At 46.9% G+C, this 17,212-nt stretch overlaps 1 protein-coding gene across 17 annotated transcripts in view; it reads right to left on the reverse strand.

The window, feature by feature from the left end:
* Window positions 1-17,212, reverse strand: part of ATXN7 (ataxin 7) — a 193,780-nt gene that overhangs the window by 38,530 nt on the left and 138,038 nt on the right. For all 17 annotated transcript variants that reach the window (XR_010318961.1, XR_010318960.1, XR_002785655.2 and 14 more), the window contains 6 exons: window positions 10,368-10,620; window positions 8,051-8,310; window positions 7,343-7,425; window positions 3,099-3,364; window positions 1,418-1,616; window positions 975-1,096 (listed from right to left, as the gene is read on the reverse strand). Coding sequence is in view for 12 of the 17 variants with exons in the window: in XM_064274279.1 (XP_064130349.1) it covers window positions 975-1,096; window positions 1,418-1,616; window positions 3,099-3,364; window positions 7,343-7,425; window positions 8,051-8,310; window positions 10,368-10,620 (1,183 nt within the window). In the remaining 5 variants the exon portion in view is untranslated. The remainder of the gene's footprint in view (window positions 1-974; window positions 1,097-1,417; window positions 1,617-3,098; window positions 3,365-7,342; window positions 7,426-8,050; window positions 8,311-10,367; window positions 10,621-17,212) is intronic.

A 17,212-nucleotide genomic window follows, 5' to 3' on the forward strand; every position in this document is an offset into this window, starting at 1 on the left:
CAGCACCAGGACCGTCCACCCTCACTGCACTCAGGACCAGCGTCAGCACCATCCACCCTCACTGTACCCCGGGCCCAGCGTCAGCACCGTCCACCCTCAGTACACTCAGGACCAGCGTCAGCACCACCCACCCTCACTGCACCCAGGACCAGCGTCAGCACCGTCCTCACCGCACCCAGGACCAGTGTCACACCGTCCACCCTCACTGCACTCAGGACCAGTGTCAGCACTGGCCACCCTCGCTGCACTCAGGACCAGCATTGGAACTGTCCACCTTCAGTGCACTCAGACCAGCACCAGCAGTCTCTTCACTGCACTCAGGACCGGCATCAGCACCATCCGTCCCTGAGGGCTCTCACACCTCACACTGCACCATGCTTGCCTTCTTGCTATTTTTCAAACCAGCCGTGCTCTTTTCTGACTGGAGACCACTGCATGTGTGGTTCCCTCTGCCTGGACCCACTCCTACCCGCCCACCCCAGTGGCTGCTCTTCCTCACCAGTCACCTCAGTTCCATGACTGCCTCTCACAGGCCTTCTCTGACTGCCCCCGGGACCCAATGCCAACGTGCTGTCTGAACACACACCTCAGGTTCACTGTCTATAAAACGGGCATGACCACGGCAACCTGACATAGACAACTGTGAACATTAAATGTGTCTAACCAGCTGCCAGGCACGGAAAAAGCTCAGTGTTAGCTATTGCTATGTTTTCCATGACAACATGTTATGTTCCCTTTACTCTTCTGTTTATGGGTTCTTGTCTTTCTCCCCCAACTAGAATGTGAACTCCCAGCACCAGAACACCATGTTTGTGAATGAGGGAATGGCTGACTCGGCCTGCTCAGGCTAGCCAGAGGCCCTGCTGTCATTTTAGATAAACGATCTTCATGAAATCATCCCCAGAAGAAATAGGGAAAACAAAGATGCAGGCCCAAGGAGTCAGGCCTCCCACCACGGCTGGTGCAGCACTCACCTCCATAGCTGGGCGTTCAGATGCTTCTCCACTAGGAAGCTGAGGGCGCAGCGTAGCCGGTTCCACCTGGAGTCGAACACGTAGTAGCCTCTCCCGATCTGCCGGCTCCCAAACGTGCAAAACTGGGAGAAAGCACACAACCACGTGCTTACCCACCCGACAACGGAAAGGCGCAAACTGTGAGAGACAGAGCTTACTCAGAACCGTAAGCTGTGAAGCATGAGTGACAATGCCTAGCCCTGAGTGTCGCAGAAGAGAAAGGGAAAGCATGAACCGGCCCCGCGGACAGAGGGCATGGGCCTCTGGGGAGCCCTGTTCTGAGCTGGTTTCACGCCTGGGCCGCGAACGGCACCGACGGGCATGCCAAGGTCCCTGGCACACCCCTGCAGTGCCCTGTCCATGCTGCGTGGGGAGGTGGATGTGGGGGTGCGCGTGGAACTTACAGATGCTGGCTGAGGGTGACGACCTGAATAATGACAGTCCAGTTTCTCAACAGACTCTTCTCTGTCATCACCTTCACCCTCCTCACTGGACAATCGAGAAGCTGGCTCAGTGGCAGGCAGGGGTGGATGTGGAGACTCATGGGCTGGAGGGGGGCCAAAGGGGGCACTCCCACCTTGCTGAGCAGGGCAACCTGGAGGCCTGGTGAGTAGAAAGTGCATCACAGATCAGTCAACACCTGGGCATAGCCGCCTTAACTCAGATACAACAACGTAGCCCAAACCACCACGAGAGGCCTGGGTTTGACCACTAACTCTGGGGAAACAGATGCTGATCCAGGTGGCGCAGGAGTAAGAGGCCTGGCCCCGAACTACCCGATGTTAACTGAAGCTGTCTGCCAGACTTCACCCAAGGTAACTTATTTAACTAGTTCCCTCTTCTAGCATCACTCGAGTGGCCTGGGTCCCCGTTCTACTCTCTCTGAGGGGGAAACACATATGGAATTTAAGAGAATTCCTTCTTTAATACCTCTTCCACTGGGTTTGGATGACTGAGGCAATTATTTGAGATAAATGGCATGAGACAGTGATAAAAAAAACAAGGCAGCATGGCTGCTTCACACACAGCCTGTCACGCAAGGACGGTAATGTTATCTTTCCTACACTTATAATGGCCTTGTGGTTCTTCAATTAAACTTACCTTTTAATGCATGAAACACTTCCATGAGGAGCTGGTCAAAGAGCTTGCTAAGGAAGCCACAGCTGGGGCCTGGCCATGTTCTAGAGGGTCTCCTCAGACCGCTCCTTGCTGCGTGGCTGAGAAACCACATGGCTCTTGTAGGACAGGCTCAAGCACACACTTGGGTTTCCGTGAGGGAGAGACTTCCACCCTTTATGCAACCATTTCAAGGATCAGACACGTGAGGGTGAAGTGTTTAGTCAGAGCAAGCAAAGGTGAGCACCTTCCTGAACGGAAGCTCTTGTGGCCGATATGTGAACAGGTGACACCAAGCTCCCTCATCCTCTATGCCTTTCTTTCCCTTCCCTCTGGAAACTGGGGACCAAGCCCTTAACTTCACCTTAGTTAACAACGCAAGCACAGACACATGCGTTTTCCACACTCACTGCCTTCCAGGTATACATGTGATAAATTCTCAGTAAAACACTTTGATCCATTGCTTATGATGGTGCTAAAATGCCTGATACACACTCAGGCTAAAGTCCCAAATAAATGAATGAAAAACACGTTGAAAAATGGATGCTATAGAACCTCAGGCTAAAAACCTGTCCCCGGCAAAGATTCCCTTGGTGTATTTGCAAGAACTGAGACAAATGAACGGGAAGTTACTGCCAAAGCTGTGTGAGCTGTTCCAATCACTAACCCGCACAAAGGACCAGAGTCCCAGCCCTCGTCAACGGGGTTAACAGATACCTCATGCTGGGCAAGGCTGGAGCAGGCAATGCCCTCTTTACTTTGCTCCTTGTATTTGGCCAAGCAGCAGCCCAGGTTGAAACATCCTAGTGAATCCAATGAATTTTTTCTTTGTCTCATAGTAAATCCAAATGTAAGAAAACCTCTCCATAGTGAGCCTGGTGTGCGTTTCTGGACACTGTGGCCGTGCTGAGTTGTACAACGGCAAAGGAGTTCTCTGAAGGAAAAGGACAGGGTGGACGCTCGGCTTACCTTGGAAGACCGGGGCTGTGGAGTTTAGGTTTACTAGCTACGAAAGGCTTTGATTCGGGAGCAATCACTCCGTGAGAGTTTTGGTGTGGCTCCTGGGAAGTTCTGAGAGGGGCAGGATGCAAGTCCCTGAGAGGCTGCGTTGGCTGCTGAGAGTCCGGATGGCGAATTGATTCCTTTTCCCTGGTTTTGTTTTTGTGCTCGGCTAACAACACATCAAATCGTTTTCTTCTGCCCTGGACAGCCCTCCGCTGGGTTAAGGAATGCGTCTACACACCAAAAAAAAAAAAAAAAGGAAAACCAGAGAATGAGGAATCACAGTGAAAATTTTGTATCTGTCCTGTATTCAAAAGGAGCCCTGGTAGCACAGTGGTTAAAAGCTCAGCTGCTAACCAAAAGGTCAGCAGTTCGAATCCACCAGCCACTCCTTGGAAACCCTAGGGGGCAGTTCTACCCTGTCCTATAAGGTCGCTACGAGTCGGAATCAGCTTGATGGCAGTGGGTTTGATATGGTTTTTGGGTTTATGTTCAGAAACATTCCTCTCAATAAAAAAGCATCCTGGACTGCTAGCACGGTCAAAGGCTGCTCAGCATTTGATGAGCTAAAATTTCTCTGAGTTCAATCTTTTCTCTTTGCTGGAAAGAAGCACGTACTCCAGGCTCTAAGTACATGTGGTCGTTTCCCCCACGAAGAAGAAGAAGCGAGAGCTGTGCCACCTCTTGTGTACCTGACAGGCAAATGGGGAAACACAGGTGACAGGTACAAATGTTGTATTTCGTGGCACAATAAAAATCTACCTATATGAACTCTCGACTCCATTAGAAACACCACACTTCGGACTACTAAAAATTTTGTGTCTAGGGGAAAATTATTCCATAAGACCTGCATCAGAAAGTCTTCCTTTAGTAACTTGCCAGAGAGTAAAAATTAAATAAATTGCTTTTCTCTCTCCCAAGGAAAACGCTATGTAAAGCAAGGCAGTGATGCTGTCTCAAGGAAGGTTGTGGGGCACAGAACATAACACTGAGCGATGAAGCCAGCGAATGCTGTAAAGACACTCATTACTGAAATCAGTAAAACGGGACAGATAGCATCCCTGAGTCTGAAGATAACATCTCATCTCAGAAGTAAGAAACATCACGTTGAGAAAAAGAAAAGCCAGTTATGGTCGTGCTTTCCTTGAGAGGGCAGGGAATACAGGCCTCTGGCAAAAGCACATTCTACCAAAAAAGTCTTAACTCCAAACCCATCTGATAATTACTGGTATCTTAAAAAGCAAAGGCTCCCTTTGGGCTAAGGCCACGCTTGGCAGAAGGTGAGGCTGTGTACCCAAGTGTGAACTGGTCAGAGCTGGGCAAACCTTACAGGCAGCCAAATCTTATGGCTGCGAAAAGACTGTGCAAGTCAAGATAACTTGATCGTTCTGCGTTGCTGGGGTCTCCATCTGTAAAAGTGCAAGGAGACACTCATTCTCAGGAGCCAATGAATTTACGTTAACCACAGTGTCCCCAAATCACATATCCATTGAATACAAGGGAATTCAACTACACACTTCTTTTTCTCTTTTATGCTGAAAACACCATAAACAGTATTTTGTGTTTGTGCCCATACGCATCATACACACACGTTGCTGCACAGGTCTACACAGCACGTTTGCTACAATTTCAGAGATTTAAGGGAATTATGCTTCCAACATCCATTTAAATTTCGGTAACATAACCTATCCCTCCTTGTTAGACACACCACGAACTATGCCTACCCAAAATCTAATCCAGCACAGGCAGCTGGATAAATGTGTTTGGCCTCTTTTTAAATTTTTATTTAATTTTCTTGGATAGGTAATAATATCCACAAGAAAACCTAAATGAGGACAAGGAACTCTGCCTGTTTTGTTTATTGTTTTACCAACACCTAGAGAAGTACCTGGCACTCAATCAATCCTTCAAGCAAAAATACTATTAAAGCAATAGGCACTGGGCGGTGAATGCACCTAAGATGTCACCGTTCCACTGGCCTGTCTCTCCTGACAGGTTATGAACGTCTCGTCATCCTTCAACGTCCCCAGGTGCTTAGGATGGCAAAGCCAAGTGAAGGAAGTGGGCAGAGATCATCAACATCTTCCCAGATCGGTTTAAAGAGTGAAGGCTTTCCACAGAGCTCAGAAAGACATTCCAGACAGCAAGCTGACGATTCCACGGCTCCCCACTCCCCAAGAACTCTCCAGGGGCTGGGGGCGTAACTAACCTTGGGGGTCCTGCATGGTCTTCTTGCTTGCCGTTCCCTCCTCCTCTGTCCCATGGGCCTCCCCCTTCCTTTCTGTTCAGCTATGTGGCCTTCCTCAGGCCCTAAGGTGTGTGCTCATTACAGAGCCTTCTCACAGGTCAAGTCCTCTGCCCTGAACATCTCCCTACCCTTCTCTGCCCAGGCAAATCATCACGTGGATGTCAGCCCAGTGTTCCATGGCAAGGAAGCCTCCCTGGCCAAACCTCCTCACTGCGGGCTCCCTCCCTGTGACTCACTGCGGTGGTTTACATTTCTTTGGGTGATTATCTGATTAATGCCCATCTCTTCCTCAGACGACTCTAAGCTCCACAAGGGCAGGACCACATCCTGACATCTTGATTTTATTAAACCGTGCATCCTCTGGGGCCCAGAATGAGGTCTATGCACCTAAAAAAGTGCTGCTGCTGTCGAGTCCATTCCAACTCATGGCGACCCTACAGGATACAGCAGAACTGCCCCATAGGGTTTCCAAGGAGCAGCTGGCAGATTTGAACTGCCAACCTTTCGGTTATCAGCTGAGCTCTTAACCACCACGCCACCGGGGCTCCACTGCACCTAGACATATGCAATAAATAATTTCCCAGTGAATGAAAAGGCCAACGGTGACCAGAGTCAAAATCTATTTTCAAGGAAGACTTAGAGGAAGAAACAGGACATTAGATAGTAAGGAAGTGAGGTAGGGACAGTGAGGGTGGCAGGTAGACAAGATGGGAAAGATGGCCAGAAGCGGGAGCAGCAGGCCCCTGACAGTGAAGAGCAGGAACAGAAGGGACAGAAGAGGCCTGGGCAGCACCCTGGGGACACTCTGGGTAAGAGCATCCTACACAACTTAAGAGATTCTGCCAAAATGGAGGCAGGGAAGGAGAGAAGGACTGACAAAGGAAATTCTAAGGAAGAGTAGCCTACAAAAGGGCACGCCTGACAGGATGCTGTATTACCTGGGAGTTTTATGCTGAACTCACGACAAGCCGGAGCTGAGGACATATACTAACGCAATGACAGGCTTAGCATCATGTCACAGATAGCTAATGACATCCTTAAAAGAACATACGGAGAGCACACATGTCTGAAAAGGAAGGCAGGGAAAACAAGGATCCACACAGTTTACCCAGCAATAAGGCTCAGGAAGAATTCGGCACAAACTCCTGGCGGATGCTGAGCTGAAACGACGTTTAGTTTCACCACGGTGCTTTTCAGGTGATTAAAAAGAGCATCTTGGGTAAAGAAAGCACCCTTCACTGACCAGGTTAACATAATGGTGGCAAAGCCAGGGAAGCAGGAAGGGAACAGGAGAGGGTGGCCAGGTGTGAGCACACGCGGAATGGGCAGAGGCCTGCCTTCATGAGTTCCCTCTGAGGAGTGAAGCCGTGACACAGTCTTGCTGCCTTTCTATCAGTGCACTGGCATTTTAAAGGAATTAGAATCTCAGGACAGAAAGGAGAATCCTTGCGTTTTATTGATTTATGTATAAATTAGATGGTATTTTACCAGCTCTATTAAAAAAGAATTAGAAAAACAAGGCTATCTCAACAGAGTCACAGATTTTTAAAAGTGGTTCTTTAAAATTTAAGAACCATGGATTACACAAACATTTAAAGAATACTCATTTGTACGCAAGGGAATGTCTATGCGTACTGTAAATCGGCACGATCTGAACCACGGTAAGGGGTAGCCTCTAGTATTAAATCTCTATGGAGAGATATGTCAAGTCTTTGAAAGAACAGACTGATCGGGAAAGAGCATTATTCCCCTGGATACCAGAGGGCTCAGCAGAAGCAAAACCTCTCTAAGATTGTAATTTCTAACAACAGATTCCACATCTCAGACACTCTGCATCATTTACAAAACCGGAACATCCACAGCTCGCCAGGGCCCTCTGGGTTAGAGACTCCGGGACCCTGCAGGGCACCACATTCCCTGAGCTGCTCAGAGTCGGGTGCTCCCACTGCAGAAGGCCACCTACCTTGCATGTCAAAGACCGGGTGCAGGGCTTCTTGGTGTCAAGGTCAATGACCCCACAGTGTATATCAGGATCAAACTCTCTTTCTGTCAAAAGCACAGACATTACAATGGGCTTGCCAAGCTCTCCTTGGTTTATTTTGTAAAGAAAATAGAAAAAAATCTCCAAACAAATTATAATCTGAATAAAATCTACCACATTATCAATAAGTACAAAATATACAAGATATGTAACAACATAACAAATTATAAAATAACAAAGAATATACATAAAATACAGCAAAGAAGCAACATCACCTAGAGCGCTAAAGTCATTACCACATTATCAATACGTTCGCAGAAGATCGCCAGAAAGCTGTCTGTGTTACACACACACACGCACACGTATGCACACACATGTGCATGCACACACGCACGCAGTCACGCACACGCGCTCACACCCACGCACACATGCACTCACGCACTCACACGTGCACACACGCACACACACTCGCGCACACATGCACGCACGCACGCACACGCACATACGCAGACTTGCACACACACACGCTCTTTAAAACCCAGAGTGCAGAGAACGAGCACATCACCTACAGACAATTCCTCTTACAGCTGAAGCTGGCCAGTATGTAAAAGAAGCTTACAGGTAGTTCACTTTGCTCCCCACGGATGGCCACTTACACATAAACGTCACTACGAGGAAGCGCAAAGTTACCTGATAATCTCTTATTTAAAAATTTCCGACTACCGCAACTGTCTTCAGATTTCTTTTCTGGGGCGGGCGGAGCAGGCAGCCCTTTGCCGTTGAGAATCTGTCCAGGTGAAGGCAAGGTTGGCTTTGGTACAGAGGAGCAGTTAAGGCCAGGCTTGACTGAGGAACTCACAGGTGCAGGACAGGCTGGCCCGGTGACAGATTTCAGTAGTGGGCCAGCCACCTTTGGGTGAATCTTCTCCACTTTAACAGAGGCTGTCATGCTGTCGTAGGGGAAGCGAGAACACCAGCGTCTGAGTGTCCTAGCGACCCCAGGAGGCTGCTGAGCCCGAGGGACAAGGGCAGAGCCTGCGAGTGCCCAGGTCCTGCACAGGGCCTGCTCCCATGGGGCACCTTATGGATGTCTGTTAGGACTATTCAGAAACACCGGTAAGGTTCACCCTTGTTTAGTGCAAGCCCCACTGGCAAGGCAAAGCTCCAGGGCACTACCACATTTACTTGACCTTTCTTCATTTCAGGAAAATGTTACACGTGGGCTAAGGGCTAAATCAGACCTTAAACCAAATACAATTCCTGCAAGAAGTGAAAACATGAAACGGTCTAAAGGGACCAAGACTACCTGGAGGACCTTTAGAGAATCTTTTGAGAACTGTCACTTTTAATAATCCAACACAACAAAGTAAATCTCTGAAGGTGCAAAAAAAAAGAACAATCAGAATTTGAGAATACTTCCAAGAAATATCACCAAAGACTTACAAAAACTCCAACGAGCCTAACAATATATCTGAAAGCAGCTGAGTTTAATACGTTTTCACTTGACAACACATATTTTAACCTAAATGCACTGATTTTAAGGGTCCTGCACTTCTGTCAACGAGGAAGACCAATGTTTAGTTAGCGCATGACATGTTAGCAAAGTGGTAATTCTCCAGCCCCTGAAAAAAGCCTCTACTCTAGGAGCGTAGGGTATAAGCACTGGGCAGGACCGCCGGACAATGAATCCACGTACCGCAAACGAAGAAATGCTCTCTCGGGATCTACTGACAAAGCGTTTTGCTTGGTAAAACTCACCAGGGTGGAAAGCTCACAACTGGCCTGGTCCCTCCTACAGCCCAGCTGCAGTGAAGGTCAGGACTGACAAGGTTTATGCTCTCTGCTCAGTAGTCAGGGCTCCAGCAGCAGTAAGCTGGAGCGTGGCTCACGCGCTGAGCTGGCACTTTCTTTGGCTTTCAGACCATTCAGGAACGAAAGCCAAGCTTCCTGCATCACACTTCTGCCAGGTGAGCAGGGCTGGGGGCTTAGCAACCAGGACAAACAGCCCCAATCACCTGTATCTACAACAGCCCGGCAGCAGCGGAGACACTGCAAGGAGCCATGGCCTCTCCCAGCTGGCAAGGGCCTTGGGCACTAGCAGGTGCTGGACCCTGCCCTGAGATTAAACAGGTTATCAGAGTTTGGGACTAAGATGTGCCGCGTGCCCTCCAAAAGGGAGGCAGGCCAGGAATGCCACCAAGGCTGAGGGATGCTGTGACGAGGCAAGAGGTGATTACATGGGAGTGCCTGGTGCTTGCTCACGTGATTCAAGGAGCCTGCCGACCAACGCACCCACGTGGAAACTTGCCAAGGCCTTGCCTGGTGGCTGAGAACTTCTCTGTCCTTCCTTATCACTGTGGTGACATGAACCCAAAGCTGGCAGGGAGGAGCACTGCTTCCCTATTTGCTTTGCAGGCCCCAGAAAATCCTAGAACAGCTTCTGGAAATATCCTCACCTTTTTATTATCACTACTGCCAACGACAGCAACAGACACTCAGGCATCTATTCATTAACTGTCTCTGACGCATCAGACCTACAACGTGTACCAAGTCTAACACCCCCAATAACCTTGCACAGTGGGTGTGAGAGAGCTGCAGTGTCTGCCCAAGGCCCTGCAGCTAGGAAGTGACAGAGGTGGGATCAGAGCCTGGGCCTGTTCGACCTGAGGTCATCTCGGCTAACATCCCTCAGCCTTATCAAGCTTCCTTCTCCTTACCTAGAAAATGGTGATAAAGACAGTATCTCATAGCATTGTGAGCAGTAAATAACATGCTACACACACAGAGCCTGGTTTCAGCACTTGGTGCAAAGAAGGGTTAGTAAGTATTCTCTTTGCTATTACTGCTCCGTAAGGTCTCCCAGGATACGACAGGGAAACAAAAAGAATCAACATCGTATTTCTGAAATTTCCCCCAAATGGGCTCTCTTTCATATTATTTACAGATCCACCCAGGCATATACCATTCCCAGCAGGTAAGCTCTCAAAACCCTCCTGGCCATACTCACATTCTACTATTGGGGCCCCTACTTTGCTGAGTGAGATGCGTTGGCCCAGTGTTCCCCCTGAACTGCGGTTTCTCTTTGGGTGATTTCAACAACTTGGAGCTTGACGAACACGCGCTCAGGGCGCCTCCAGTGGAAGACCGGCTGCTCCCGCCTGCCCCGCCTCCTTTGCTTTTGGACAGAGAAGGGAAGAAGGAATACACTGAGGTGGGAGGGACGGCCAAAGGCGGCTTGCTGGGTGAGCTGTGTCTTCTTTCTGGAAAGGAAAACAATGAAGAACATCACCACGTTTCAGTCAACTCTCAAATGGAACCCTGGAAGAGTACCTGAAATCAACACGTTTAGGTTAAAATACGTGTCAGTAAGTGAAAATGTATTAAAGTTAACAGCTTTCAGAAATGGCTTATCTGGGCCCCACAGACTGTTGTTTAAGATTCTAGGAACCGGTCCTCCTGCTCAGGAAACATCTCAGCATACGGGGGTTTATCACATGTACCCATTAGGAAATTAAACAGCCAGTCAAAACCTGAGAACTCTGCCTTTTGAGTCCTGCACGGGAGAAATGAACCTTGCTGGCTGTACCTTGCGGCCAGAGAGAGGAGAATTATTCATTCATCTGCAGAGTTCTGCTACTGACGCTAAATAAAATTCTCTTTTCCTTTCTAGCACAGTGCCTCTCCAATTTTCAAAATAGCAAAATGTTAAGAAACAAGTTGTACCTTCATTTTTTGTCACTACCCGCCAGCATACAACACCAATAAGAACATTTCTAGGGTTATTTTACCGTTCCTTAAGAATCTGTGCTGAAATTTTCCAGTGAATCATTTCATTCCCCTTTTTTAATAATCTCACTTGACTACAGATGGCACAGCTCCGGTTCACACCACTAAGATGCCAAAGGCGCAAGACAAAAATACCACAAATAAATAGCTACACCCATTTTCTAAACCAGGAAGTAAGTAATTCATAGTTAAGTACAGACCACATAGGTTCAGCTGAAAGGAAATCTAAAATAAATAAGACAACACATCTATCCACTAGAGAAATAGGTTTTCTCAGAGGAAAGCAACCCATGCATAATATAAATCGGAAGCTGGTAAAGAACGTCACCACCTGAAACGAGTAAATTCGGTAACTTTATCCACTGAGATACCTTACGATGGTGACTTGGCAGCTGCTTTCAATTAACCTTGTAATTTAAAATTACACATTTGCTTAACTTTGTTTTAAAATGCATGTGATCCAACATCTACTTAGGACAATATGGGAGCTATATGAGTATTTAAAAATAAACATAAATAAAAAACCAAACCCGTTGCCGTCAAGTTGATTCTGACCACAGCGACCCTATAGGACACAGCGGGACCGCCCTATAGGGTTTCCAAGGAGCCGCTGATGGATCTGAACTGCCGACTTTTTGGTTAGCAGTAGGGCTGCATGTTGAAATCAGTGACTACAAGTACTACTTCAATGTTTTATGGCCAAAGGTCTCTCTACAGCAGTCCCTAGCATTTCTGTGAAGCTGTGCTGACTTACTCCTGAGAGGACACCGGTTCCACAATGCTCCACACCAGAACAAAATTATTACACAATCTGCAGACAAAAATCAAACTCTCCAACTCGACCACACAAAGGCTACAATCAACTGATAGTGGTTTTTTTTTTTGTCCTCTTGCCTTTTTTTCCCCTCCTGATATGAAAGTTATGTATAAGAAAGGGAAAACTAAAAAGAACCTAAGTTTAATAATTTACAAATTCCCCGTCAAGAGTTTTTTTTTTTTTTAGTCTCTCCTCTGTGATCTCAAAATCCTTAATATACTTCCAAACATCAGCATTTATCAGCCAGGACTCTAAACACCTACTTACAGTGTAAATACTGGGGCACCTTGGCAGGCAGCTTCCTTGAGCCTTGTCTTGGTGACCTTCCTCTGTAAGCCATGGCACAGAGTAGGCCTTCAACTAATGTTCGCGCATTAATTAACTCAACTAACGGTTGCTTTAACATTTACTTTGATTCATATTTGCTCTCCCTGTAAAGAGGAGTGATTTTCCAGCGACCCGAGGCCAGCAGGTCTCAGCCCTGGCTCCATACAAACAACACAAGCAGTGGTTTTAATTGGTGTGAGGTGTGGCCCAGGCATCCAGAAGTTGACAGGCTCCCCTGCAGGACTCTACTGTTTAGCCAAGGCTGAAAGCCTGCCCTAGACATAAGTCCTGTCTCAAGAATTGGTAACCCCGGCTGAACGAGCTAACATTCGCAAGGCACTGAGGACACTACCCAGTACAGGGCACTAATGCTCACCGGGGCTACCTGCCCTAAAGCAGTGTTCCAAACTGCCATCAACTGAAAACCATTTTCATAATTTTTACCAACATTCACAGAGAATACTATTTTTTCCTCAACATTTTAATTAAAATTATTATCAACTCTGTTGTCAACATCCTCCTCCCCCACCTTCTCGGCCTAATACCAACCAGTCTTTCTTCACAGGAGCATTATCAGGATTTTTGGGCAATTCTTAGTGCAGCGTTGCCAGATGGTTAGCCCCCCACCTTTTCATCACCAGAGGCAACAAGAAACCTCCCCCCAACCCATCTCCACGTGGCCCCCAAAACAGGTAGGGCCCCACCCTCAGTTGAGATATATTTTCTAAAACAAATCTCTGATATGTATTTACGAAACAATAGGTTTGATAAGCTTGTTACATGAATTTTTATGACATACATTAAAATATCCATCCAGGTTTCTCCTACAATCACTTTGTGGACCCCCAGTGCAGTGCAATGAAGGCTGAGAGCCCATATGTCTGTGATGGAAAGACGGTAACCAACCAGAGCTTCAACTTCTCAAAAGTGTACGCCTTTTAACTCTTCTTTGGGTATTCCAATTCTCAGGCAGGCATTTTGGAGCAAATGTGATGTATTCTATCTTAAGATCAACTGGTGGAAATAAAATTCACGATCCAATTAAGTCAGTCAGTTCTGTTACAATGCTTGTTTTAAAAATGCAAATTTATTCCAAAGTCATTGACATACTAGGGAACAATTTGAGCATAATAGAAATGCTGCGTGTGCTTACAAGAAACACTGGGAGAATGCAGAAGACTACACACGGCTGAACGGAGCCAAGTGGGAATACACAAAACGCACACACCAACTACTGGCTGATTCACCGCTGGTGTTACAACACGCCACACCCACCACGGCCGGCCGGTGTCACCACCCTCCTTCCGATTTCAGGTAACCCTCCTCTTCCATCTCCCACCACTTCATAATAACTCACAAGCTGCAACCAGCCCTTCTGATGCCTACTTCAGAGCTTCCAACCAGTTTATTCTGGCTGAACCCCTGCTGATAATCTGCATTTCTAACCAGTTCCCAGGAAGTTATACATAAGAATCACCTGGGGACCTTGTTAAAATGTAGATTCTAATTCAGTATATCTGCAGATTCTCAGCAGGGAACTTGTTAGAAATATAAATTCTCAGGAGGGGCTCAAACCAGTTCAAAGCCCTGGCCCACTTCTACAATCATAAATAGTCGAGGCGAAGTGCTGTATTTATTCTCGTATCTATACCCTTTAACCATTTAATGTATGTATAACAATTCTGTAGCGTGCAGCAGGTTCCTATCTTTTCGTGTGTGCGTCACTATGAGGGTTTTCAGTGTGTTGCCCGTGATGCCATTCCCCATCAGCCCGTGTGGTTTTTCACTGCGTGATTTTGCACGGTGCAGTCATTTTTCAGGGGGGCGTCCATCATGTTATGGCAGCACTCACCAGAACCCTGGGCCTGTCCTCTCACTCTCCTACTCCCGCCACAGCCCACCTTTTCTTTCCTTCAGTTAACATCTTCCTTTCTTGCCTATGAACTCTTGATGTAGGATTTAGTACTACAAAGTCGGGACTCAAAGTCAGCTGATTCATCAATAACATTTCAAAATAAAATCGTATTTTCTACTTCAACAATAAAAACTATTTAGGAAACTAAGAATGGCAATCTATCATGTGGATTTCTTTCATTCACAAAAACCTGAACAGATAGTGTGTGTGTCCAACAGATCCTGGCTGAAAAGTGCCAGCTCCAATCCTCGTCATGCTACTGAGTTAAACTGTTCCTTCGTGTTATAGTCCGGTAACTTACTCTGCGAAAAGGGCAGCATCTGGCTTTCCTCTCACAAGGAAGCAGAGGTAAAACCAAATTTAATTACAACTGAGTTGAACTCCCCTCATCCTTTGACCCTGGGTCCTTATTTAAGATTCTAAACTGGGCTTCCAGTTCTGTTTTGTTTTTCAAAATAAAGTGTTTGTCCCTAGATCAAAAGAGAAATAGGCAAATTATGGAAAAACTTAGGGACCTATATTAAGTGGACAAAGTGGTGGCCAGATGCTAAGCGTGACAGCAATGTGGCTTGCCAAGGAGTCCAAGTTGAATTTTCAAAGCACTCCTTTCTCCAGAGTCTGGCACCAGCCCAGACAAGGCACAAGCTGTCCCTGAAAGAGGAAGGCACTGTGAATGGCTCCAGCCAGAAAGAAAGGCAGGCAGACTGACAGACAGATACAGATACACAGTGAGTCAGAAAAAGACACACACAGGTCAATGTGTGTGTTGGGGACACGAGGAGGGGCAGGCAGACACACAGACAGAGACAGAGCGAGGGATGGATCCCGGGGCTCCCCTCCTCCTTTGTGGTTTGAACATGTGACACCGCTGAAGGCAATGAAGGATGGGTGGAGGGGCGGGCGGGGGGATGGTGGACAGCTCTCTGTACGTCTTCCAAAACGGAACACAACCAACATGCTGAGATTACGTATATATGTGGTGTGTGTATGCACTGAGACCTAGGTACTCCAAAAAGGAGTTCAAAGCAGATACTTCGATCTTTCTATATGTCATAAATATCACTGCTTTGAAAATAACTAAAAACAATTTATAATGCACAAGGGTCAAAATTAGGGCACAAACCTAAGAAACAGTCAAAGCAAATTACAACTTCAAATGTTATCATCCATGCTTGAAAGTATCTAAAAGGATATATATCAAAGTTTTTTGTTTTTTTAAAGTGGTTATCTCTGGAATTATAGGTCCTTTTTTTCAGCTTTTGTGTACTGTTTAATTTTTCTACAATGAAAACTGGCTACCAAATACATACCTAAAAAAATGGAAATATTATTTGGTGTTCTGGCCTCAATTCCACATGTGCCAAAATAAAGCAAGGTATGTTATCCTTCGTGAGCATGATATAAACCTGTCCCATTCTCAATGGGCAGTATGCAAGGGTGGCTAACTGCTACTAAGAAAACCTCACAAAGCTCCTTTTCCCCAGGCCTCTTGTCTCTCCTTACTCTGGCTAACGTTTTATAGTCTAAATAACTGACTGAGAAGTCTCACCTTCAGCAACAACAGCTGCTGCCGCTTACCAGGCAGAAACCAAGTGCCAGGCACATGCTACTAGATTTTACAGGGATTATCTCATTCAATCTTGACCATCACCCTTAAGAGGCAGACACTGTTATCACCCCCACTTTCCAGATGAAGACACCAAGGCCCTAAAAGGCTTGAGTCGCTTGCCCAAGGTCACACAGCTATTTAAGCGGCAGAGTTGGAATGCAATCTCTGGCAGGCTGACCCAGCGCTCAGCCTAAACCACAGTTCAAGCCACCTGCCCCCAGATGGTATTGTTAGCAAGCCAGGACACAGGGATCAAAGGCAGGCAGAAGGGAGAGAAGGCAGGAGCGGCGTAAAACCAGGCAGTAGAAGCCCGTCCTCCAAAGTGCTCAGCAAGAGCAAGGTAACTGTTAGCCAAAAGGCTGCAAAGGCTGAACGTACAGCAAGGTTGTTGAAGACAAGAGTTTGGTAAATTCAGGGTAAGGGGTCCAGAAAAAAAACCTAAATTGTTCTGGATTTCATCTTTTCATTTTAGAAGCTGCTGTCCCTAAAGATCGGCTATGGGGGTCAGCCAGCAAAGCGTATTTGGTTCAGGGGCTCTTAAAACATCGAAGAAGGTTTGAGGAGTGAATTGTGGTGGAAAGTGCCAAACGGGACTATCTTTCTGGCTTGGATAGAAAGAAAACACCTTACAAAGTTCTCACATGAGTATGTTCTACAAAGAACCACCAGGAGGAGCAGTAAATACCTCTTCTATAGACTCACGCTACACCCCACCAGCCAACAAAATTATGACTACAGCTGGTCAATATGTGGTCACTGATGGCTGTCCTCCCAGTGGAGTCTCGAGGCTGTCAGATCCAGTCTCTGATATTGGCTAAGTGGTTAAGTGATATGACTGCTAACCAAAAGGTCAGCAGTTCAAATCCACCAGCCGCTCCTTGGAAACCCTATGGGGCAGTTCTACTCTGTCCTCTAGAGTCACTAATTGACTTGACAGCAATGGGTTTGTTTTTTTTTTTTTTTAACTGAGTAACTAACCAGAAACCAAACAGAATGGAATCTAAAGCAAAATAAAAATAAGAGACATAAAAAGGGCAAGAACTTTGGAGTCAGAAAGATGTGGGTTCAAATCCTTGCTCTGCCACTTACTAGCTAGCTGGGTGACCTTGAGCAACTACGTGACTCCGTCCACCTTGGCAGCCTCTTCATCTTGTCAAGGCCTACCCTGCAGGGTTGTCGGGGGTTAAATGACAGAGCTGTGAAGCCTGCAGCCCAGGGCCTACCATGTACCAGGTGCTAGGAACTCGACAGGGAGTAAGACAGACAGCTCTGTTAGTTCAGCTGATGCCAGCCACAGACTTACTTCTTTAGAGAAGTACCTGTGAGAACAACCGCTGCCCCCCAAAGCAGGGAGAGGCTACTGAAGAGCAAACCACACCTGCTTTGCTCTCACTGTCC

The sequence above is a fragment of the Loxodonta africana genome, chromosome 22 (assembly GCF_030014295.1).
Source record: "Loxodonta africana isolate mLoxAfr1 chromosome 22, mLoxAfr1.hap2, whole genome shotgun sequence".
Classification (NCBI taxonomy): domain Eukaryota; kingdom Metazoa; phylum Chordata; class Mammalia; order Proboscidea; family Elephantidae; genus Loxodonta; species Loxodonta africana.